The sequence below is a fragment of the Podarcis cretensis genome (genome assembly GCF_951804945.1).
Source record: "Podarcis cretensis genome assembly, chromosome: 12".
In the NCBI taxonomy this organism is placed as follows: Eukaryota; Metazoa; Chordata; class Lepidosauria; order Squamata; family Lacertidae; genus Podarcis; species Podarcis cretensis.
The window spans coordinates 48,537,926-48,560,979 of NC_137181.1; the positions used below are offsets into that span (position 1 = coordinate 48,537,926).

General features: G+C 42.2%; 2 protein-coding genes and 1 pseudogene across 11 annotated transcripts in view; 1 reads left to right on the forward strand and 2 right to left on the reverse strand.

The window, feature by feature from the left end:
• FYCO1 (FYVE and coiled-coil domain autophagy adaptor 1) overlaps positions 1-21,002 on the forward strand; it is a 62,494-nt gene extending 41,492 nt beyond the window's left edge. For 3 of the 4 annotated variants that reach the window (XM_079947154.1, XM_079947156.1, XM_079947155.1), the window contains 4 exons: positions 14,145-14,240; positions 15,016-15,226; positions 15,795-15,904; positions 16,574-21,002. In XM_079947154.1, the coding sequence (XP_079803280.1) occupies positions 14,145-14,240; positions 15,016-15,226; positions 15,795-15,904; positions 16,574-16,655 (499 nt within the window). In that variant the 3' untranslated portion in view covers positions 16,656-21,002. The remainder of the gene's footprint in view (positions 1-14,144; positions 14,241-15,015; positions 15,227-15,794; positions 15,905-16,573) is intronic. The other variant, XR_013831980.1, reaches the window with a different exon arrangement.
• The window catches only part of LOC307199485 (C-C chemokine receptor type 5 pseudogene), a 125,513-nt pseudogene extending 102,938 nt beyond the window's left edge, over positions 1-22,575 (reverse strand). The window contains exon 1 of the transcript XR_013843891.1: positions 22,513-22,575. The product of XR_013843891.1 is annotated as a C-C chemokine receptor type 5 pseudogene (transcript). The remainder of the gene's footprint in view (positions 1-22,512) is intronic.
• Positions 542-7,408, reverse strand: CXCR6 (C-X-C motif chemokine receptor 6). Of its 6 annotated transcripts, XM_079947399.1 has the most exons (5): positions 6,595-7,407; positions 5,437-5,631; positions 4,500-5,055; positions 3,718-3,800; positions 542-1,934 (listed from the first exon to the last, which is right to left on the reverse strand). In XM_079947399.1, the coding sequence occupies exon 5, from the start codon at positions 1,911-1,913 to the stop codon at positions 867-869; it is 1,047 nt and encodes a 348-aa protein (XP_079803525.1). In that variant the 5' UTR covers positions 1,914-1,934; positions 3,718-3,800; positions 4,500-5,055; positions 5,437-5,631; positions 6,595-7,407; the 3' UTR covers positions 542-866. The 6 variants fall into 6 exon arrangements, with proteins under 6 accessions (XP_079803525.1, XP_079803522.1, XP_079803524.1 ...); XM_079947396.1 differs by lacking the exon at positions 4,500-5,055 and having other exon boundaries at positions 5,572-5,631; XM_079947398.1 differs by lacking the exon at positions 4,500-5,055 and having other exon boundaries at positions 5,492-5,631.
• Positions 22,576-23,054: the final 479 nt, after the last annotated feature.

The window sequence follows — 23,054 nt, forward strand, 5'->3', positions numbered from 1 at the left end:
ACAAGAGATACAAACACTGTGTATGTTTTTTGTTCTTGTGTATGTTTTTTGTTCTCCATGAACTTCTATCTTTCTTTCTTTCTTTCTTTCTTTCTTTATTTATTTATTTATTTATTTATTTATATAAAAAAGATTCATATGGTGAGCCAAAGCAAGTAAAAGCATGGTTTGCAAGTTCTTGCATGCCAACCACCTGAAAAGTGTGTCCGCCATTCATGCTTTTTCAAACTGCTTTCATGACCAGCTTTGAATTGCAAACTATCATGATTTAACATTCATAAAGTACCCAATGTTTTCTGGGGGGGGGGGGGGAGACACAGTGAGGGCAGACTAAATGAAGCCTTTACCAGGGACAAGATGGCCATCTCCTTGCCAGTATGTTCTTCCTGGCAAGCAGAGGGTGCAGCTTCTCACTGGCACTCCCTTAAAATAACGGTAAATGCTAAGTGACAACCTAAACTCCGATTCAGCATTTCTTCCATAGCTGCTGTATACCTTAATGCAACCGAGTCTTTTCTTCTTTTTTGGGGAAAAGTTTTTATTATAATTCAGCATTAATACACACATATTGCGAATATACAAGCATACAAAGATACATTATCTGTGGGATTGAGTGTAGGTATGTTGGAACATTTTTAAGGATTGTATGAAATGTAACGCAATTGAGTCTTTTCTCATAAGATGCCTCTAGCATAAGAATCAAGGTGGCAATGAGATTCTGCAAAGTTTGCTTGTAGGGAAGCTTTCACCAACTTTACAAACAGGTTAGCTATGTTGAGGAGATTCTGCCTGTTGCTTTTGCTCGCACAAATGCCCAGGGTGACTAAAACTGAAGCTCAACAAAAGAGATGTTCTTCAAGATCCTCTTACAATGGATACATGCTTGTTTCCTCTGCTGCGTTCTGTGTGGCGGTGCAGGATTTTGAGCAATCATCATCTGTAGTTTGGCATGGCTTCCTGGTTTGTTCATGTTTAGCACATCCAAGCTTTTTAAGGATTTTTACCAGGTTCCTCCTAAACTTCAAACCGATAAAGAAATAGAGAACAGGGTTGAGGCAACTGTGGAAATAAGCAATGGCTTCCGTTACGATCAAAGCATATTCAAACCGGAATCCGTTGTCCATCATGACACTCTGGTCCGCAGCACGAATGAGTTTCAAGATGTTATAGGGCGTCTGTGTAAAAATGAACACCACAACAATGGCAAATATTATTTTTAAGGATTTCTGCTTGCGGAAGCCCTTCGCGTAGAGTAAAGTTTTTGTGATGATTGAGTAGCAAAGAACCATGACCAGCAATGGGCAGAAGTATCCAAGAGCCATTTGAATTGCTTCGGTGAGCATCTGCAAAGAATTTGAAGGGTAGTCTGCAATGCATACCTTTTTGCTATACTCCTTCTGTGTGCTAAATAAAAACTGTGGCAAAGCAAATAGCAATGAAAGCACCCAAACCAAAATGCAAACCGTTTTACCCCAGACTATTCTTTTGGCTTGGCTGATGTGTGCTTTGGTGGCTTGGACGATAGCAAAATACCTGTCAATGGTTAAGCAGGTGAGGGTTAGCATGGAACCATACAGATTCAAGGTGTAGAGGCCTCGGATGATTTGACACGGCAAAGTGTAAAAGATCCACTCCTTAGCAGCAGAATAAGCCCAGAATGGCAAGGTGCAAAGAAAGCACAAGTCAGCTACAGCCAAGCTCACCAGAAATACATCCGTCAACACCTTTACTTTTTCATAGAAGATAAAAATGATAAGAACCAAAGTGTTCCCTGAGATTCCAAAGATACAGGCAGATGAATACATGCAGACCAGGAAGACACTGCTAAACGCTGTAAACGTCTTGTGTGCGCTTTCATCGTTCTGAAATGTGGTGTTGGGGTATTCAGCAAAATAATCATCATCGGTAGCCATGTAGCCTGCTTTCTCAAATACCTGTAAAACATACACATTTCAAAATTGTCTCAGTAGGTGGATTGTAATGTCTCTCTACATTGCTGCAAAACTCTTAAATTTCACTTGCTCTGTGATGAAACCACATAATCATTGACAAGGGACACAATATAAGCCTTGGTTATGTACTGCATATACCCCCATCTACGGTTGTGTTTGCCTTATCTACCACTGAGTGGGGAGGAAGCCCATGTAAGCTAACTTTTGAGACATAAGATGTAGATTGGTAGATTCAAGACAGTTTTGCTTGGGCTGAGTTTCTGACTCTTGGAAGTGTTTGTACAGTGGTACTTTGGTTCTCAAACTTAATCCATTCTGAAAGTCCGTTCCAAAACCAAAGCGTTCCAAAACCAAGGCACGCTTTCCCATAGAAAGTAATGCAAAATGGATTAATCTGTTCCAGACTTTTAAAAACAACCCTTAAAACAACAATTTAAAATCAATTTTACTATCTAACGAGACCATGGATCCTTAAAGTGAAAGCAATAAACTGCAGTCACACACTCAATCAATCAATCAATCAATAGCTGAACTGGGTTCCACACAGTCACAAAAACAAAAAAGAGAGTTGCAAAAACACAAAATAAATAGCAAGAACAGACATATACTTGTTCAAGACCTAAATTCAAAATTTTAAATTAATTTAAGAAGGCCGCAAGACCTGGCAAGATAGGGGGATTTAAAAAAATCTCTTCCATCCCAAGAAAAGTGATCATGTAAACCAGGAGTGAGGAACCTCTAGTCTGTGGACATCATTGATGAGCAGGGATCAAAGCCTTTTGCAAAAATGCTGTTTGAAGCAACTCATTCTTTTTATTTGAGCAGGCAGGTTGTGGCATCAGTGGTATTGTGGGCGGGGGGGAGAGTAGTCTCACCCACCCACCCTGCTATCACCAACACAGAAATGTGAGCTGCTTCGAACAATACTTTTGCAAAGGACGTGAAGGCAGCCCCCATGCTTCCATTTCTGTCTCCAAGGCTGCTTTAAAGTGTTTTGCAAAAGCACTGTTTGAAGCAGCTGCCACTCTTCTCATTTAAAGGTGAAAGGGTCTGTTTCAAAGAGCACTTTTGCAAATGGCTTTAAGGCAGTCCCCACACTGCCATTTCAGTCTGAAACAGGAGCACAGGGACTATCTTAAAGCCTTTGTCAGCCTCCCCACACTCCCCTTTTAAACCTCTGAGATTAGGAGTTTACAGAGAGAGCAGGAGGCAAACTTGCAAAGTTGCACAAAGGATTTTGACAGGTGGGCAGGGATTAATGAACATCATTCTGCACTAAAAACGTTTTAAGACTCAGCCATAATTATACACCAATGAAACCCACATCCAAGCAAGACTGTATAAAGTGTGCACATTTGTACATACTGCTTATTTTTCAAAATGTACTGCCAGCAGCCTCAGGGAGATATCACTGATATGTAAGAAACAGAAATTCTGCCTTTTGTGGGCTGGAACTCTCAGCCATGCATCCCATTTCCCAGTATCCTTTTAATCTACTTTCATGCATCATTTAAAAAAAACAAAACATGCAGAGGTTCTTAGGATGCTGAATTCTGCACATGATTCCATGTTATGATCTTGCACAGAACTGGTGCAAAATTGCAGAACATACACTGCACTGATAATAAAATTCTCAGGGCAGCATGCTTAATCTACTGGGGATCAAGTTTTGGACTGGACCAAGGTACATTACTTGGGTTCAAATCCTCACTCAGCCCCCAAGCTCACTGGTGTTCTTGGACCACTCCGTATCTCTCAGCCTTACCTAACTCACAGGGTTGTGAAGATAAAATTCAGAGGGGGGAAACAACATATGCCACCTTGAGTTCCTTGGAGGAGAGGCAGGCTCTAAATGGAATAAATAAATAAAACAATTGAGTCAAACTGTAGGCCACTTAAGTTGCATGGCATCTTTGCCTCTTCCAATTCATTTTTATCACAATCGTCCCTGCACTTTTAGCTGCTCTTCCTTTGACTCCCCAACATCTTACTCTAGCTACTGTTCTCCATATGATGTCACATTCAGTATCACAAGGGAGTTTGGAACTGGGTTGCCAGAATCCCCTCCTGCCAAGCAGGAGTGGCAAGTCAATAAGTAAACTGGCCATCCCCATCATTTGAATGGAACTATTTAATTCAGGAACAGACATTCTGTGGTCTTCCAGACATGGCTGGACTGCAACTCCCATTATCCCTTGACCACTGGCTGGGGCTGATGAGAATTGAAGTCCATCAACACCTGGAAGGCCACAGGTTCCACATTCCTGATTTAACTGGTAGTGTGTCAGGAACAAGCTGGCAGTAAATCACACTATGCAAGTTGGAGCTAACTCTTTATTAGCAAGCACATGATCTGAACAAACTTGGCGGAGTCTCAGGCCTGATGAGAACAGCAGCTCATCCCTGGAAGGTCTTGCCCCATGGATCTGTTGCCGAGATGGAAAGTCCCTACCTCCTCACAGCTGTGTAAGTTTCCTCCTCTTCAGGGTTTTCCCCCAAGCAATCAAGCAGTCAGAGCCTGTGCCAATTTCTCTGCCCTTTTCTTGCCTCATCTGGTTCTGGGAGTCGAGTAAGGAGGACAGCTTGTCACAGCAAGAAAGGCTCTTCAGCAGCCCAACTCATCTCTCCCTCTTGGCCTCCCTCCTTCTCTGCGTCAGCTTCTGCCTCTGATTCTGTACTTCTCTCTCCCACAGACTCTCCCAGCTCACTAAGCCCTGTTAGCTCTTCAGCTTCTGACACCACCTCCTCCCAGTCTTCTCCCTCTGACCACTCATTGTGGCCCCACCACCAATCCCCAGGCTCTGAGTCTTCCCTTGGGGGGGTTCCCCAACTGGTTCCTCCCACCATTCCTTTGCATCCAACCAGTCCATGACACAGTGCCCCAGATAATTATTCTAATTTGTATTTGTTGGTTTGGCATTTGGGATACCAGCGAGTTAATGATAAACGAATACATTTCAATGTTAGCTTCTCTTTACTTGCGTGTCACTTTCTTGAAGTTGATGGTATAGATGACGGGCAATAAATTACCAGAAATAGGATCTCATTGCAAGGATAGGCTTTAGAGTTTCATTTCTTTCATAGCACAGTGCTTTTCAAACGGCTTTTAAAACGCTAGGACGCAGGTGGCGCTGTGGGTTAAAGCCTCAGCGCCTAGGGCTTGCCGATCGAAAGGTCGGCGGTTCGAATCCCTGCGGCGGGGTGTGCTCCCGCTGCTCGGTCCCAGCGCCTGCCAACCTAGCAGTTCGAAAGCACCTCCGGGTGCAAGTAGATAAATAGGGACCGCTTACCAGCGGGAAGGTAAACGGCGTTTCCGTGTGCGGCTCTGGCTCTGGCTCTGGCTCTGGCTCTGGCCAGAGCAGCGATGTCACGCTGGCCACGTGACCCGGAAGTGTCTCCGGACAGCGCTGGCCCCTGGCCTCTTAAGTGAGATGGGCGCACAACCCCAGAGTCTGTCAAGACTGGCCCGTACGGGCAGGGGTACCTTTACCTTTACCTTTAATAGCAAAACCACAAAGTTATCTGTGACTAAATAATACCAGAAAGTATACTCATGAAAAGGCAGCTGCAGCCATCAATCCCATGTCAGTATTGAGTGAAAGGAGTTAAAGAGCCGTACTTCACAATCCGGGTGTACTTCACAAGCTGTGTCTTCACGATAATGAAGTTGACCTGGACCCTGAAAGAAACAACATTTCCCAAATTGAGCTAGAATATGACTCATCAACAGAAAAGAATGTTCATATTAAAAGAGTAAAACTAGCAATCTAATGGAGCAGAGCCAAACAATCCCACGGAAAGAATGTTGTGGGGGTTTTGGGGTAACAGTGGCAATTTTGTGTTTTGTGTAGTCATGGTTCTTCCTTATTGTGTCACACGGCTAATAGGAAGCTATCTAATAGGTCAGACTATCTACTGTCCAAAAAGTAAGAACACATCATTTTCCATTCCACTCTGCATTTGCTGCATGCCACGCTGTTTCCCTTTTGCTGCAGTTCGTCATTTGCCAAAAACAACATTATTTGTCTCGCTGTTCATTGTGGCAAAAGGACATAACTTATATAATTTGCACAAAGCCATTACATTATTCCACCCCATTCATTTCAATGCAAAGGAAACATAAGAAGAGCCTGCTGGATCAGGCCATTGGCCCATCTATTCCAGCATCCTGTTCTCACAGTGGCCAACTACATGCCTGTGGGAAACATGCAAGCAGGATTCGAGCACATGAGCCACTCTCCGCTCCTGTGGACTCTCCCCTCCAGCAGATGCAAAGGAGGTGGGAATGTAATCAGTTACATATCATTTGCAGGCTGAAAACAATGACAGTGAATGTACCAACAATATCTGGATTTGTTTGTGCCTATCTCTGGTAGGTGGGAAAACTTGAATAATAATATATGCCCCAGAAGATTGTGCAAGTTCCCTATTGTCTAAACCTGACTCTCTTTAAGTATATAAGATAAAAAAAAATTTACAGCAAAACCTCTTGGTGAAGAAAATTAACCTATTTCTAACTTGAAAGCTACTTAAGTTAGCTTTCAAGGGGCTTACTAGAGGAACCAACTGGGCCCCGCCACAACCTAATGTTTACAAAGATGGGATAGGTTTCCGTCTGAGGCAAGAGCAGATAACTACATACCTTGCAGCAGTTGGTGCAAGAGATGAGACTCAAATTCAGGTGTCAGCTCGAGGTAGTGGTGGTTATGCGTATTTATTAGAACTGCTGCCTCTGGAGTTTCCTTTCAGTGATTTCTACATCAGACAAAACCACAAAGCAGTGTAGAAGAGAGAGCATTGCCTATGCTGCCAGGCTAGGGGTGAAAATAAAGCTAATATGTAGATCTATATCCCAAAATATGTGCAACCAGGGCTGACCCGTGCATGGTCAGTTGATGTTACTTTGGCACCTGAGGCAAAATAAAAATAAAAATCCCACAATTATTTTGTCCCCTGCCTGGCAGTAAAAATAAAATAATAAATAACTAAGCATCTGCTGCCCTTTCATGACACCCAAAACCACCTGCCTGAGGTGGCTGCATCCCTCAGTCTCTTTATTGCAGTCAGTGAGCTGTATTCAGAAAGAAACTCTGCACAAATATATAAAAAATAATGCAATATAATACCAAACAAAATAGAGAACCATAACAATAAAATTACTAGTGCTGTTGAATGCCAGATGTAGAGGATAAAATTATGAGTTTGCTCAAATTAGCCCCCGGCAAGTTTTACATGAAGCAGCGCAATCTTTTGCCATCCTGAAAGTGTCAACTGCGTCAGGTTTTCAATGCTTGCTTAGGACTTCCTCACACTGGCTTTTCCTGAAGTGTGAGCCCAGCTACTGATTAGTTTATTTGAATTTTGATTTTTTGATTTTTTTGCGGTTCATCATATTTTAATGTACGCTGCCAAGGTATTCTCATATAAATAAATGAATGAATAAAGGTACGGCTGAATGAATAAAGGGACGCGAGTGGCGCTGTGGGTTAAACCACAGAGCCTAGGACTTGCCGATCAGGAGGTCGGTGGTTCGAATCCCCGCAACTGGGGAGTTCCCGTTGCTGGGTCCCTGCTCCTGCCCACCTAGCAGTTCAAAAGCACGTCAAAGTGCAAGTAGATAAATGGCGGGAAGGTAAACGGCATTTCCGTGTGCTGCTCTGGTTTGCCAGAAGCGGTTTAGTCATGCTGGCCACATGACCCAGAAGCTGTACGCTGGCTCCCTCGGCCAATAAAGCGAGATGAGCATCGCAACCCCAGAGTCGGTCACAACTGGACCTAATGGTCAGGGGTCCCTTTACCTTTAATTCTCTCTCCATTCAGTAGAGATTACAGCCATGCCATTTAGCATTCAGGTAGAAGCGTGTAAGGCCCTTTCAGAAGAGCTATCCGTCTGTAAACTGCATTTATTCATGAACGCGTGAAAGAGGCAGTCATTGTTTTATGGTTTTTTTATGATGATAGCATGTAGGAGCTGAGGCAAGCTCCTTGTAATGTATGCTCAGTACTTGCTATTTTTTTTTATTCCAAGGATTTACAGTCCATACCACTTCTCAGCAGAAAAAGATGTTTATGGTACATATGTGGCTGAAACAATATATATTGTAGGAAAACTGTAGCTGTACATGATAGATAGAGAGACTGAGAAGAGAGATAACTTATCACATCCTTTTCAATGGAATGGAAAACTGAACTAAATGATGCACTTGGATGAACAAGATATCCTGTGGACTTGCTTATGAATGGGTTTTTTGTGGGGCGGTGATGGTTGTATTTATAAGATCAAAGCCTGTGAGAGGACCTGAACAGAGTTGGGAAAGCACCACGGGAAAATTGAAATGTTTAATGCTTTATGTAATGGTTATAAGGGGTTACTTGTGCGTAAGTTGCCGTTACTTTTGGCTAGATCGCCTGGCTAACCATGCCTCAGCTGACAGCCCTCACTCCGTGGCTGTTCAGTCGCTTGCAGAATCCGTCAGTGGGCGTTTCTTGAACCTCTTCCAGCATAGAAGCTGTTTGACGCCAAGTCTCCGCCTACTCTCCCTGCGCGGAACTCTTCTGCGCAAGGAAGGGGTGGGCAGAGGTGTGCCCGTGCTCTCTCCACTGGTCTCGGGTGAAGAGTCTTGGAGACCCCTCTCCGAATCCTCCATCTCCCTCCCTTCTCTACTGGTGTTACGTTGAATTCCTTCCCCCCTGCTGGTCCCCTCTCCTGCATCGCTTTGGAGCCTTGCCTCCACCTCTCGCTCCGATGTCAGTTCCATGACACTTTATTCCCATGCAGGTTTTCCTGTTTAAATCTCCACCTGGCAGGGTTACTGTTTGTCCCGCAGGTTTTTCTCAGCAGAGCAAATAGCAGGGGTTTTTTTGAGATGGGTGGGGTTAAGATTGGGAAAATAACATTGGTTGAACACCCTGTCCCACACAACTTACCATTCGTTCCCTGGCCCTTTAGGGATCCTCCACCCTGCTTTGATCTAAATAATAATAATCTACGATCTGTTTATGACTCTCCAGACATCCCAAAAATATAACTGCATGTAGCTTGCTTTCAAAATGCTGGCGTGTTTTAGGGATTTGTTTTGGCACAAGTTAATGTATTGCTGGTTATGTTTTCATTGGTCTTTTGAAAAGGATTCCAGTGTGTCCCGCTCCTCAAAATGACTGGATCAGGCTTTAAAGGACTTTCAGCTAACTCAGCATTCGTTGAGGCATTTGCTCCTGAAGAAACATCTTTCTGCTCAAAAGGCGCTGAGATCAGCCTGGCGCAAGTTGTTAAAATCACTTTTGCCCCTGTTGATTTTGTCTTCTCCTTATTTTAGGGGCAAGGCTGCATGCTTACACTACCCAGTCGTCTTTGTCCATGCAGTACAAGAGCTGTCGTAGTATAATGGCTAGCAGTGCAGTCTTATACACATTTTATTTGATCCTTTCTGATGGAAAAAGCGGTAGAGGCAACTCCCCATTTAAAGGTAAAGGTAAAGGGACCCCTGACCGTTAGGTCCAGTTGTGACCAACTCTGTGGTTGCAGCTCTCATCTCGCTTTATTGGCCGAGGGATCCGGCGTACAGCTTCTGGGTCATGTGGCCAGCATGACTAAGCTGCTTCTGGCGAACCAGAGCAATGCACGGAAATGCCGTTTACCTTCCCACCAGAGCAGTACCTATTTATCTACTTGCACTTTGACATGCTTTCGAACTGTTAGGTTGGCAGAAGCTGGGACCGAGCAACGGGAGCTCACCCCATCGCAGGGATTCGAACTGCCAACCTTCTGATCGGCAAGTCCTAAGCTCTGTGGTTTAACCCACAGTGCCACCTGCGTCCCACAACTCCCCATTTACGCACGTCCAATTGATGCCTGGTTGCGCCGAACCTGAGAGTGAATTTAAAAATTGCAAAAATGGCCCTAGTAGAGCCCAGAAAGGGCAAAAAAAATTGTGGGGAAAAAACGCCTAACAATCCCATGAACTTTTGCAAGTGCAATCCCAGCCCTTGCACTGACCATTGAGGCCTATGGAGAGTTGACATTTGAGCAAGGAGGTTTAGAGGGTGGAGCAGACCCCCCCCCCCAAGTGCCCCTATTTTCCAGGGACGGTCCTGGATTTACAGAAGCTGTTCTGGTTTCTGATTTGATTCCGGAATGCCCCACTTTTACTTAGGGGGTCCCTATTTTCATGTTGGAGGGTATGGAGTTATGCGACTCCTGAGCCAAGGAGATAAGTAACCTTTAGAAGGCATCTGAAAGCAGCCCTGAATAGGGAAGTTTTTTAAAAATGTTTTTTAAATGTTTTTATATATGTTGGAAGCCACCCAGAGTGACTGGGGCAACCCAGTCAGATGGGCAGGATATTAATAATAGAATTATTATGATGATGATTATGGAATAGGATTTCCCTATTTATCGGAGAAATGTGGGAGGGTATGTGGAGTTTGGCATCTGGTAACTGCTGCTGTTTTTTAAAGGTGTTTTCAGGGGTTTCCAGATATTTATAGGGTGTTTGCAGGCTTTTCCAATGGTTTTTCAAATATATGTGATTTCCCTCACACATGCAGTACCTCGGAACATAACCCCCATTGCCTGTGTATTAAAGACATGATAAAGAAATGCATAAAACATATTTTTGTATGGAGCAGCGTTCAGTTATTCCAAGCTATTTGAACTCTAAAGTTATACAGCCCAGACAAAGGTTTGCTACCTCAAGCAGGATTAGGCCTAAGATAAACCATAATGCTGACCTACTTTTCTGCAGTGAAACATATCACATTTGATCTGTTTCCTTTGACACAGCTGGCTTTTTAAATGTAAAAGCCACAAAAAACCCACAGACTAAGATGATTGTTATCTGTTCTTCTAAATTGTTTAAGTCTTGACATTTGAAACTTGCTTTTTTTAGCTAAGGTGTGCAAAATGACTAAAAAGTGTTCAGATACCTTGAAGGCCTTACTAGTAAAAAAAAAAAAAAAAAAAAGGTACAGGACCCCTGAACGGTGAAGTCCAGTCAAAGGCAACTATGGGGTTGCAGCGCTCATTTCGCTTTCAGGCCAAGGGAGCCGCCGTTTGTCCGCAGGCAGCTTTCTGGGTCATGTGGCCAGCAGGACTAAACTGCTACTGGCACAATGGAACTCCGTGACAGAAACCAGAGTGCACGGAAACGCCGTTTACCTTCCCGCTGGAGCGGTACCTATTTATCTACTTGCACTGGCATGCTTTCGAATTGCTAGGTTGGCAGGAGCTGGGACAGAGCAACGAGAGCTCATCCTGTCATGGGGATTCGAACCGCCGTCCTTCCGAGAGGCTCAGTGGTTTAGACCACAGCACCACCCGCGTCCCTGCCTTACTAGTACTCATTCCCCAAAGATCTGTCAGCATCAAGCACAGTATGAGTACATCATGCAGATTATCTGATTAAGGCAGACAGAGGGAAATATTGCCAAAAATTGACTCATGTCAGCTGTCATGTACTGACATGCGAGCTACATGTGAAAATGTGAGTGCACTGCAAACTAGCTGTCAAACATTGACTGCTACTGCATTCTTTACAGATAGCAAATACTGATGCTCAATATCAAATACTCACTGAATCTTTGCACATCCAGAGACTATATAGAGCAGTGTTTCCCAAAGGGTGTAAATCAGTGCTCAGGCATGAGGGCAGAAAACTTTAACCCTTTATCCCATGTGAGAGTCCCAATCCAGATTGGATAGCCCCTGTGCTGGCAATCGGCATGTAAAAATCATCTCCCATTCAATGGGAGCTTTTTCCTATAGAAATTGCTAGCACGGGGTGTGGGTGTGTGATCCAGATTAGGACCACAGCGAAGTCATTAAAGTCCCCAAAATGCCCACAGGTATGTGTTTGCTCATAGAGGTCTTCTCCCTGCTGCCAGGATCCGCTCCCCCTGCCAAAATTAGGCTAGAAGAAAGCATTTTATTGTAGTTTGTAGAATAGGTTGCAGTGTGGGCTTCATTTGTAAATGGACCGGTTAATCTATGTGAAGCTGTTCTGACAGCTATATAAAGTGCCATGCAACACATTACATTGACTGTCTTGAAGGGCGTCTGTTTTTCGTTCGAACCGGAAAGCCTAGTTTATTAAAGATTTTAATGAAGATTACTTTGTGTGGGTTCTGCAGCCTTGTAAGGGCATATGTTGCAGCAAAGAAATGATGATGGGGAGATATTCATCCCCAAACATTCAGGAACACACTAGGGAGATGTGGTTGAGAGCCAGAATTGGTCCCACAGTGTATAAACTGCCTCAGAGCAACCAGCCATCTAAAAGCAAGAAATGTGTGAATATCAGTGTGCAAACTAAGGCACCTTAGTAATCCACTGCCATCTAGTGATGCTACAGCTAATCTGCTTTTTAAGTCAAATGGGTTAAAATATATTGAAGCAGATTGTTTTATGCAGTGTCCCCCCCCCCCGAAATGGATTTATTTCACAAACGTTCTTACGAATATTCAAAATAGTAGTGACCAAACACAATAGTTTGATTACTGCAGACACTGGTGGACAAGAACCAACACAAATTACCACCACACTGTAAGTTCCCGTGGCCTCTTTGCGATAAAAAGCTTTTATGGGATATCAGAAAAACTCAAGTTGTCCTATGCAAGGAGTATAGTATTCCTGGGACTAACAAGTCATGTTCCTTCCTATTCGTTACACAACCAATATAGATCAACTGTGTGTTGCAAAAAAAGAATTTTGTCTTAGCACTTGACTCCATAGTTTTTTGTCTATGAGAGTATGTTTTATGCAGTGTTAATTAAGGAGTTTGCATTACTATAGTGAATGTTATCCCGTGCTTCCACACTGTGTGTAGGGGAGAGGGGTGGAGTGGGGATGGATTGCAGCATCAGTTTTTCCAGTGTGGACAGGCAAAGCCCTGTTAAGATGTTTCTGGCTTCCTGTGCCTTTAAACTGAATGCTTCCTTTTTGCAAATTCAGACCATTGTTGTATTCTGTTGATCCAGGCTGCAGCAATTACTGATGAAAAAACTGCTCTTTGTCCCTTAAATAATCAGTTTCTCTTTCCCCCTGGGGGGGTGGGGGGGGAGGTTTTACTGCTTATTTCCTTTCATTAGGATTTCCCCAGAGAAACTAGTCAGCCCTGTAGTCTAGCTAACAAAGAAACTCTGGTTTGATCCACTCTCTTTATGGATGCAATCCTATACATGTGGGAGTAAACTACACTGGATTCAGTGGACCTACTTTTCAGTAGACTTGTACAGTGGGATTGTACTGTTGAGTTCTAGCCATCCTTTCTACCAGATGGGGTCTAGGTCAGTTTAAGAAAGTCATAAAATTCAGTTGTGAAAGCTGGATATATTTTGGAGCTATGGAATTTCCTCCTTGTTGTTGTTGTTGTTTAGTCGTTTAGTCGTGTCCGACTCTTCGTGACCCCATGGACCAGAGAACGCCAGGCACTCCTGTCCTCCACTGCCCCCCGCAGCTTGGTCAGACTCATGCTGGTAACCTCGAAAACACTATCCAACCATCTCGTCCTCTGTCGCCCCCTTTTCCTTGTGCCCTCCATCTTTCCCAACATCAGGGTCTTCTCCAGGGAGTCTTCTCTTCTCATGAGGTGGCCAAAGTACTGGAGCCTCAGCTTCACAATCTGTCCTTCCAGTGAGCACTCAGGGCTGATTTCCTTCAGAATGGAGAGGTTTGATCTTCTTGCAGTCCATGGGACTCTCAAGAGTCTCCTCCAGCACCATAATTCAAAAGCATCAATTCTTCGGCGATCAGCCTTCTTTATGGTCCAGCTCTCACTTCCATACATCACTACTGGGAAAACCATAGCTTTAACTATACGGACCTTTGTTGGCAAGGTGATGTCTCTACTTCTCAAGATGCTGTCTAGGCCTGTCATTGCCCTTCTCCCAAGAAGCAGGCGTCTTTTAATTTCATGGCTGCTGTCACCATCTGCAGTGATCATGGAGCATTTCCTCCTTAGAGAGGTTCAACTTGGCTCAGCTGTTGCTACATTCTGCTATTGCCATTTTGTTGTGTGTTTTTTTAGGTTTGTCATTTGATACATTTTTAATTCAACTTGGTTTTGTGCTTTGAAAATATTTATTGTAATCTACTGCATATTTGAGTCCGGGCATAAATATTTTAAATAAACATTAAAGATTGCTCTGTACCATTTTGAAGAATGTTTAATGATCTCCTTTATCCCTTTGCCTCAGAAACAGCACCTATAATTCCTCAACTTTTGATGAGACCGATGACTTGCAAATGGCCCAGGATGCAGAGATATGCTTGCTGAAGTCAGGAGAACTGATGTAAGCAAAATCCATTGTTTAGTCTTTAATTATTATTTTTTAAATCAGCGGTGCAGTCCTATACATTCTGCTCAAACGTAAGCCACATTGAATTCAGTGGTGGTCACTCCAAGCAGGTGAGCAAAGCTCATATATGTGTCAGAGATTTTGGCTGCATGGAGTCCCCTCTTTCCTTTCTATTTCTTTCTCTTTTTGAAGAAAAAGCCAATGGGGAGATGAATTGGATATGAGGTAAAAAAATTATTCTGAGGTGAAAAAATCTGAAACTCTAAAGGGAGTTCCCTTATTGCTGTCACTCATGTGGTTTTTTTTAAAAAAAAAATATCTAAAAAAAGAGCCTTAGCCCCATACCTGAACTACAAAGAGGCACAAAGTTTCCCTTTTTGGGAGCAGGGCTCACAGACTCACAAGTTTCTGAATGCTACTCTGTGGCGGTATAGATCCCATGGATTGTATATCCCATCAATTAATTTCAGTGGGTCTTCTCTTAGTAAGTTGAATTCAACCCAGTATTTGTAACTACACAGAGACCATGAAGAACAATTATGTTTTCCTTTCACATCATGTGGGACTCACTGAGAAAACATGAAGGAAACACGCAATGGGTTCCCTTAGATTTGTATATTGTAAAAGTGGCCTTGAGTCTGAGATTCACAGTGCACAAATGTTTCTGCAGTAAAGAATGTACAAAAGGGACATGTAAACTCAGAGCCCATGTGTCATGTGCGTCATCAATCAGATACAGTTCTGTCATGTGTTCGTTTGTTTTCTTCAGGCTAAGGCTGCCTCTAACCGTAGAGGAAATTCTAAAGTTTGGAGAAGCTAACAGAGAACTGTTCATTAAGTCAAATACTTACAGCGTTATTCCCATCACTGTGGAGGAAAGTGGCCTTACAATAAGTTGGGTATTTTCATCAGACCCCAAAAGCATATCGTTCAGCGTGGTGTACCAAGAATCAGAAGATGCTCCTCTGGATCAGTGTAAAGTAAGGCAACTTCTTCATAGGGGTGATGTCAGATGTGAAATTGCTAACAAAATTTCTAACAAAAATATGTAACTTGCCCCTCAGATCAGCTTTCATACCTAAAACGTAGCCAATGTAACACCAATTTTTACAAATGGGAACTGGGGACAGTCCTGGAAGTTACAAGCTGGTTAGCTTAACTTCTGTCCCAGGAAAACTGGTGGGAAGTATTGTTAAATGTAAAATAAGCAAGCATATAGAAAAACACGCTTTGCTGGAGCATGGGACAGGTCTTATGAACCTGTTAGGAGTTCTTTGATAGTGTTAACAGATAGAGGTGAAGCAACTGGCATAGCGTACGTGGACTTTCAAAAAGCTTTTTAACTTGTTCATAAACCATCTAGAGTTAGGGGTTTCCTCCATTCAAGGGTCTCAAAAGACTTCCTTTATCAAGTTGCTGCAAAATATACACATAATCTGTTAATTATTAACTTAATTGATACAAACAATGCCCTTTAAAGAGATCTTTATTCATTTGACCATGGCAAAGTTCCTGTAGACAAATTTTGTTCCGGTGTGTCTCTTGCAGGTTCTTATTCCCATGATCCGGTGCAATTCCCATAAGGAAACCATCAGAGGGCAGGTGAAAGTCAGAAATACTGGTATCTACATCCTCATATTTGACAACACTTTTTCTAGGTAGGTGCGGCTGGAGTATATGAAGTGGAATGAGCAGTCGTTTGTCTCCTGTAGCATTTTGTGTGTTCTGTTTCCGAAGGGGATGCAAAAGGCACGCTCCTTATTCTCTCTGAACCCTTGTGGTTCAAATTCAGCGCCGAATGCAATCCCCACATCTTTCAGCTGGAATTGGATCACGGCACTCCTGAGTGGAACCAATCTCAGCGGCGCCTGCATTCAGCACCAGATTTTAAACAGTGCCAAATTCATGTCCCACTGCAAAGGGACAGTCAGGAGTGCACTCATGACATCATAATATGACATCAGGGGAGTGACTGCGGGGTGGGGGTGGCCAGCCAAAAACTGCCAAAGGGGCCAAACTGGGCAGCCTGCCTTCTTCTTTATTTCACAAATAGAGCCCAATTTAAACTTGACTTTCCACGCCTAGCACATGTATGTACTGTCCTTGGAAGCACACCCTATCTTCCATCTGCATTAGTTGACAGAGCATAATAGAAAGCAACCTGGTATCTTTCTACTGCTCCCTCCCGCTGTTTTTCCCAGTGCTTCCTCTCACTGGATGCCTCATCAAGTTTGAGCATGCTCATAGGTATACGTTTTCTTCATCTGCATACACATGCACACAGTTTAGGCTCAGCTAATGTTTCGGCTATTGCTTTTTCCCAACAGGTTTATCTCAAAAAACGTCTTTTACCACTTATCTGTTCAGCGCCCAGTGATCTACGATGGAAGTGATTTTCCAGATCCTTGAATGTAATATTTATATACTGTATGTTTTCAATTTATATTTTTAAGAGACACTATTATTTATATAAACATAAGCACTAAAATCAAAGATGCGTTGGGAGCCCCCATAAGAGTCATGCAATAATTCTGAAGCCACTATTACATGTAAGTGTAGATATAAAGGAATGTAACTTTCATAGGAACACTAATGATTCTGGACTGCAGGTGCTTGTTCAAAAGCCATTTTGTTTATTTAAACAACCCAAGCTATGCAATGCTGCATTTGATGCAAAATTGTTCATAATCCGGATACGCATTGTAAAAAGGGCTAAGAAACAGGACATCTTCTTTTGATTTATTCAGGGCCAACCAAAATGTGATGTTTTTTACATAGTTTGGTTCCCTATTGTGTTTTCTTTACTTTAACCAGTAGGTATTAGTGAGAGCAAGGGAGACAGATCAGGACCATGGAATGGGGGAGGGTAAGGTTTAACCCTTTGTTTTCACTGTGGTCCCAATAAGACTCTCTACACACACATATGTGCTAGCTATTTTCATAATGAGAAGAAAACCTATGCTGGAAGCGTATATATAACTATTTTTATAAGTCGCTGCTTCTGCGTCTCATTTTTTTAAAAAAAATGCTGCAAAAGGAATGAAATTAAAATTCAATTCTGCAAAATCATAGTATATTTTAACATGGACATATTTACTCCAGTCAACCTTTCTATGCAGGAAGAAAGTGATTAGACAGATTTTGTTGCTGTTTGATCACATACTACACATGGCAGGAAAAGGACTCTAGATGACGTGCCTATTTAACTTGTTTGCAGTCTTCATAAAAGTCTGCTTACATTAATCTGTGCCTTAATGAGGAAATTCACCTGCTTGATCGTGGTCCTTTGTGGTAAAGGTCATTTTGTAACTTCATTGGTACTTGAAGCCTAAATGTGTCGTGTGGAAGTGACCTGCATTGATTTCAGTGAGATTAACTATTTCCCACTGATGCATGTAGCAGAAGCCAGCTTTGGAATTAGTAAAAGGAAACCCTTACTTTTAAACCGCAGCATTTTCACAAGGAGTTTCTTTTCCTAAATTCATTTTACCATTTCACAATTTAGTAAAAATCTATCCAGTAATAGTGCATAATATGGCCATGAAAATCATATCTGCAGAATATTTCCTTAAAGCACTTGTTTTTATAGACACAATTTTTAGTTTCTATTTTTTAAATGAAGAATAAAAACAAGACTCAACATGGCTACCTCCCATACTGACAAAACTTTGTGTAATATTACGGGGGGGGGGGGGGGGGACAACAAACACTACCTTAGCCTAATTCTAAAACTATGAATGCTTAAAATCAACAAACTCAAAAGTTGCACCGGCGTTTTATTTTGCCACTGCTTGCCAAATACACTGATGAAAATTATTAGGACTGGCGTATATGACAGCAATAGACAGAGGAATATGAACCATAGGGATACAAGATGTGTAGTAATAATTCCACCTAACTGCAGGACATGTGGGGTGAATGCTTTAAGATATGCCACTACAAATAAAATTGGTCAGACATGGAAATCACTGAAATAACAGCCAGTTAATTATTTCAACTATTCTTTGCATCAGGAGCAGTTCAAATAGGAACTGCTGATACAAAAGACAAAAAATGCCTGAGTTTGAATCCTAGATAAATCTACTGAAAAAGTAAGTTCTATTGATTTAATGGTGCTTATTCCCAGGTGAGTATAGGATTGCAGTTTACAAATATTTTGTGTCTGAAAATAAGTGAGAATAACTTGAGACTTTAAAAATTGCTTTATTTCATAGATATTTTTAGGGAAACACAAAATGCTTTCCTTCTATTTTTGTAAGAAGCTACTCCCCACCCCATTTTCCCCCAAAGTAACTTTTTTTGAAACTTTTTCTGGCAAGAATTATCATAGGAATGAAGGCATTCCTGCCATAGATAATCAGTATTGATGAATTTATTATTGCCCACAGTAAACTTTGATAAATTTGGACACTTCCTTCTGAACACTATTAAACTGCAGTGCCAAGGTCAATATTTCTATGACAATAGGGGAACTATGGATATGTAATGAAATTTGTGAAAAAACTAAGTAGAGGAGGTACTTTATTAAGCAATTATTGTATGATCTAGATAAGACCTTCCACGTTACAACGGCCAGGATATTTAGGACAGGGTCCTATTTGAGATTGCCTAACACGTCTGTTAAGCCTAGTATCTCTTCTCCATGCTGAAACTTTAAGAAAGTGTGCAATATGTGCTGTAGGAAAGACTTAAGCTGTTTTACTCTCTAGATTCCTTCAATTAAGAGAGCAACCAATTAAAAAAAAGGTTTTTGCATCTGTAAATGTTTTGGCATCCTGTCTAGTCCTTTAAAAAAAAAAGGAATGAATTAAGACTAAGTTACTTGCAGTTGCTTCCAACTGAAATCAGTGGAACTTAAGTCATTACTAACTTTTCACACTGTTTTCAATTAGACGTATGTGCAACTTAATTTAGATTGAATCCAACTCAATGATTCATGGTGGGGAAAGAAGAAAGGAGCTAAATTGTCCGGGGATGAAAGTTATTATAGCACAGAGTTATAGTAGCTTGGCTCCATCCATAATATGTTTTAGCCGAGTATTGCCAGCTATTCTTCTGCTTCACATCTTTACTACCCCCTTATGTACAGTACTTGTTTTGTCAGTTAAGGCTGTGTGATACAGGAATAGTGGCTTAGTTAAATTGTATGGCAACATTATGCAAGTACTTGTGCAGATTTGGGTGGTGGGCTATATCAGTGCCACAGAGCAGCAGTGGTGGTGTTCATTATACAACTCCCCTCCTCCCATGTATATTGCTGGTATAGTTACATACAGATCTGTGCGATGCCTGACACGGTTGAGATGAAAATGTAGAAGGAAATGAAGAAGTAGAAGCAATAGAGTATAAATTGTGCATTTGCCATTTCATTATTGAATGGTGTTATTATTTAATAATAATAATAATAATTTTTATTTATACCCCGCCCTCCCCAGCCAAGGCCGGGCTCAGAGCGGCTTACAAGCAATAATAAAAACAAGTTAAATGATTACAACTTAAAAACAAAATTAAAAATACAACATTAAAATATTGAAACATTAAAATATTAAAATGTAGCCTCATCGCAGGAGAAGGAAAAGAAAAAAGAAAGAGAGGGAGGGAATCAAATTGGCTCCAAGCCAAAGGCCAGGCGGAACAACTCTGTCTTACAGGCCCTGCAGAAAGAAATCAGATCCTGCAGGGCCCTGGTCTCATGAGGCAGAGCGTTCCACCAGACCGGAGCCAGAGTTGAAAAGGCCCTGGCTCTGGTTGAAGCCAATCTAACTTCCTTAGGGCCTGGGACCACTAGGGTGTTGCTGTCCGTGGGGCATACCGGGAGAGGCGGTCCCGTAGGTACGAGGGTCCTAGGCCGTGAAGGGCTTAAAAGGTCAAAAGCAGCACCTTAAATCTGATCCTGTACTCCACCGGGAGCCAGTGCAGCTTGAAAAGCACTGGGTGAATATGCTCCCATGGCAGAGACCCTGTGAGGAGCCTCGCTGCAGCATTCTGCACCCGCTGGAGTTTCTGGGACAGCTTCAAGGCCAGCCCCGCGTACAGCGAATTACAGTAGTCAAGCCTGGAGATGACCGTCACATGGATCACTGTGGCCAGGTCGGGGCGGGAAAGGTAAGGGACCAACTGCTTGATGCCGCGAAGTTGGAAAAATGTCGCCTTGGCTGTTGCTGTAACTTGCGCCTCCATGGAAAGGGAGGCGTCAAGGATTACATCCAAACTCTTAACGGAAGACAATGGCACTAATTGGGCCCCCACAAGAGAAGGGAGTTGGTCCCTCATCCCCATGCCATCCCGACCCAGCCATAGGACCTCTGTCTTCGAAGGATTTAGTTTCAATCGGCTCCCACGAAACCATCCAGCCACAGCTTCCAAGCATCTGGTCAATGTGTTCGGGGCCGAGTCAGTGTGGCCATCCATCAGCAGATAGAGCTCAGTGTCATCAGCATATTGGTGACAGCCCAGCCCAAAGCTCCGGATAATTTAAGGGCTAGGGGTGTATTGTTTTGAATTGAGAAGCATTGCAAATTTAATGTTAAAAGTTGAAATGCTGTTTGCCATGGATTGTGCAATATAAAATGGATTTTGAACTGAAATCCACTTAATATTTTAGCTCTGGTTTTCCATTCTATTTTGCTGTGGTTTGGGGATAGAATGCTTTTTAAAAAAATGTTCTTTGTATTTTAAATTAATATGAGAGGGATACTGTCAAATGCTATATTTCAGATTTATGACTTTGAATATACATAATTGTTTGAACAACAAGACATCTGTTATTTGTATTTACTTTATAGCTTTGGTTTCCAGTTACTGTGTTTTTCAACAGAGGGTTGAATCCAGAGAACCTTGCCCCTACAGAGGACCTTTCTCCCTCTGAGAAACTTGATTCCTTCAACAGAAGAAACTTCTCTGGATTCAAACCCAAGAATGTTTGTTTTGTGGGGCTCACTGAAAGCTCATCAGCATAAATGAGAACACATACTTACTGCATTTCATTTCAGTTTGTTCCTTTACACATTTCTCTGACCCATTGCAAGCTCAATTATGTCTCCCCGACCCTTAAAATTGCAGTTACACACATGCATGAATGCATCCAACAGTAGCTTTGATATGGTACCACAAACCAAACATGAGATGATGTCATGTCCAAGCTTCTATAAAGTCAGAAAGAACTCTCAGCTCAGAGTATTGGAAGCCTCATTAGAGGTGAAGCCTATCATTGTCCCCAAGCCCCTGACAGCGGTATCACCTTTGGATCACAAGCAGAGAGTTTTGGCAAAAGGGAATGAAGTTGTTCACAGTTCTATTTAAACTTTTCAAAATAGAACTTTACAGTTCTGCCCACCATCTCTAGGCTGAACATAGGCAAAACAGAAAGTAAATTATGTAGCTGCACTACCATACGTAAAAGTTATCCCCCGAAAACCATAGTCCAAACAATTCCCAATAAATCACTTTGTGAAGGTAAAGATGCTGAAAATGGAAGCTACACAATAGTTCAGTTCATCACCCCGGGCAAACATTGTGGCTGATGAATAACTTGGTCGTTATTTATGAATATCCATCATAAACCTTAGCAATCCATTTTCCATTTTTATTTCTTTGTGGCAATGCTCATTTACTGTATTGCAGTATTGCTAATAACAAACCACATTTCAGCTATTCACAAGTCTCGTTAGGTATGGTCCTGGAAATAAAGTTTTAATACTATGCACGTTTACCAAGGAGTAAGCCACACTGAACAGAATGGAACTTCTGAGTAAACATGCAGAGGACTGTACACCAAATATTGTATCTCTTTAGAAATGGATTTGCTTGCCTAGTAGGATCTACCACACTAACAAGGTTTGCAGAGGCAGGTTTACCTGCACAAAGAACAAAACAGAATTTAGCTGGGCTTTGGTTTGGTTTTCAAAAATTTTGTCCATTTGTGTTTTTCTACTTATTAATGAAGATTGGTTTATTAACCTGAAAGCCGCTATGTACAAAACGAGAGAGAGGGAGAGAGGCTCCGTAAAGAAAGCAAAATTGACCAGCGACAGCATTCAATTTGCTATTTTGTTTTGTAATTGAAATCAGTGTGGTTTTATTTATTTTTTAAAATAAACAGGAAATTTTGTACCTGCAAAAATATATTGCACACTGGAATGACACCAAACCTCAACTGATCTAACACAGGCAAACCCCCCCCCCAATGTCTGTACATTTTATATCTGTACATTTGTATGGATGCAGATGGTTTTTGTACACTGGTACTGTACCTTGGGTTAAGAACTTAATTCGTTCTGAAGGTCTGTTCTTAACCTGAAACTGTTCTTAACCTGAAGCACCACTTTAGCTAATGGGGTCTGCCGCTGCACGATTTCTGTTCTCATCCTGAAGCAAAGTTCTTAACCTGAGGTAATATTTATGGGTTAGCGGAGTCTGTAACCTGAAGGGTATGTAACCTGAAGCGTATGTAACCCGAGGTACCACTGTACTAGAATGTTTCTTGATGCCTTTTATGCTCAGGAACGAAATAAAATATCTCTTGTCATTTAAAGTGAATGACATTTTACAAAATTAGTAATCAGTTATATGTAGGGTTGCAGGATCTCCTGAGTCACAGTAAGCAAAGCCTGGAAGCTAAAGGAAAGAGGCCACTGGGCTGGGACAGGAAGGGCCCAGGAATTGGTGCCTTTAGGGTGCAGGGTATGGAAGGGAGGGCCAAGCGGCAAAAACCTCTCAGGCATAGGTAAATTCCTACCCCCTTTCCCTCCAGCTGCCCATTTTGAAATTTTACTCTTCCCATGCTCCTTGAGAAATAGGCCAATATTC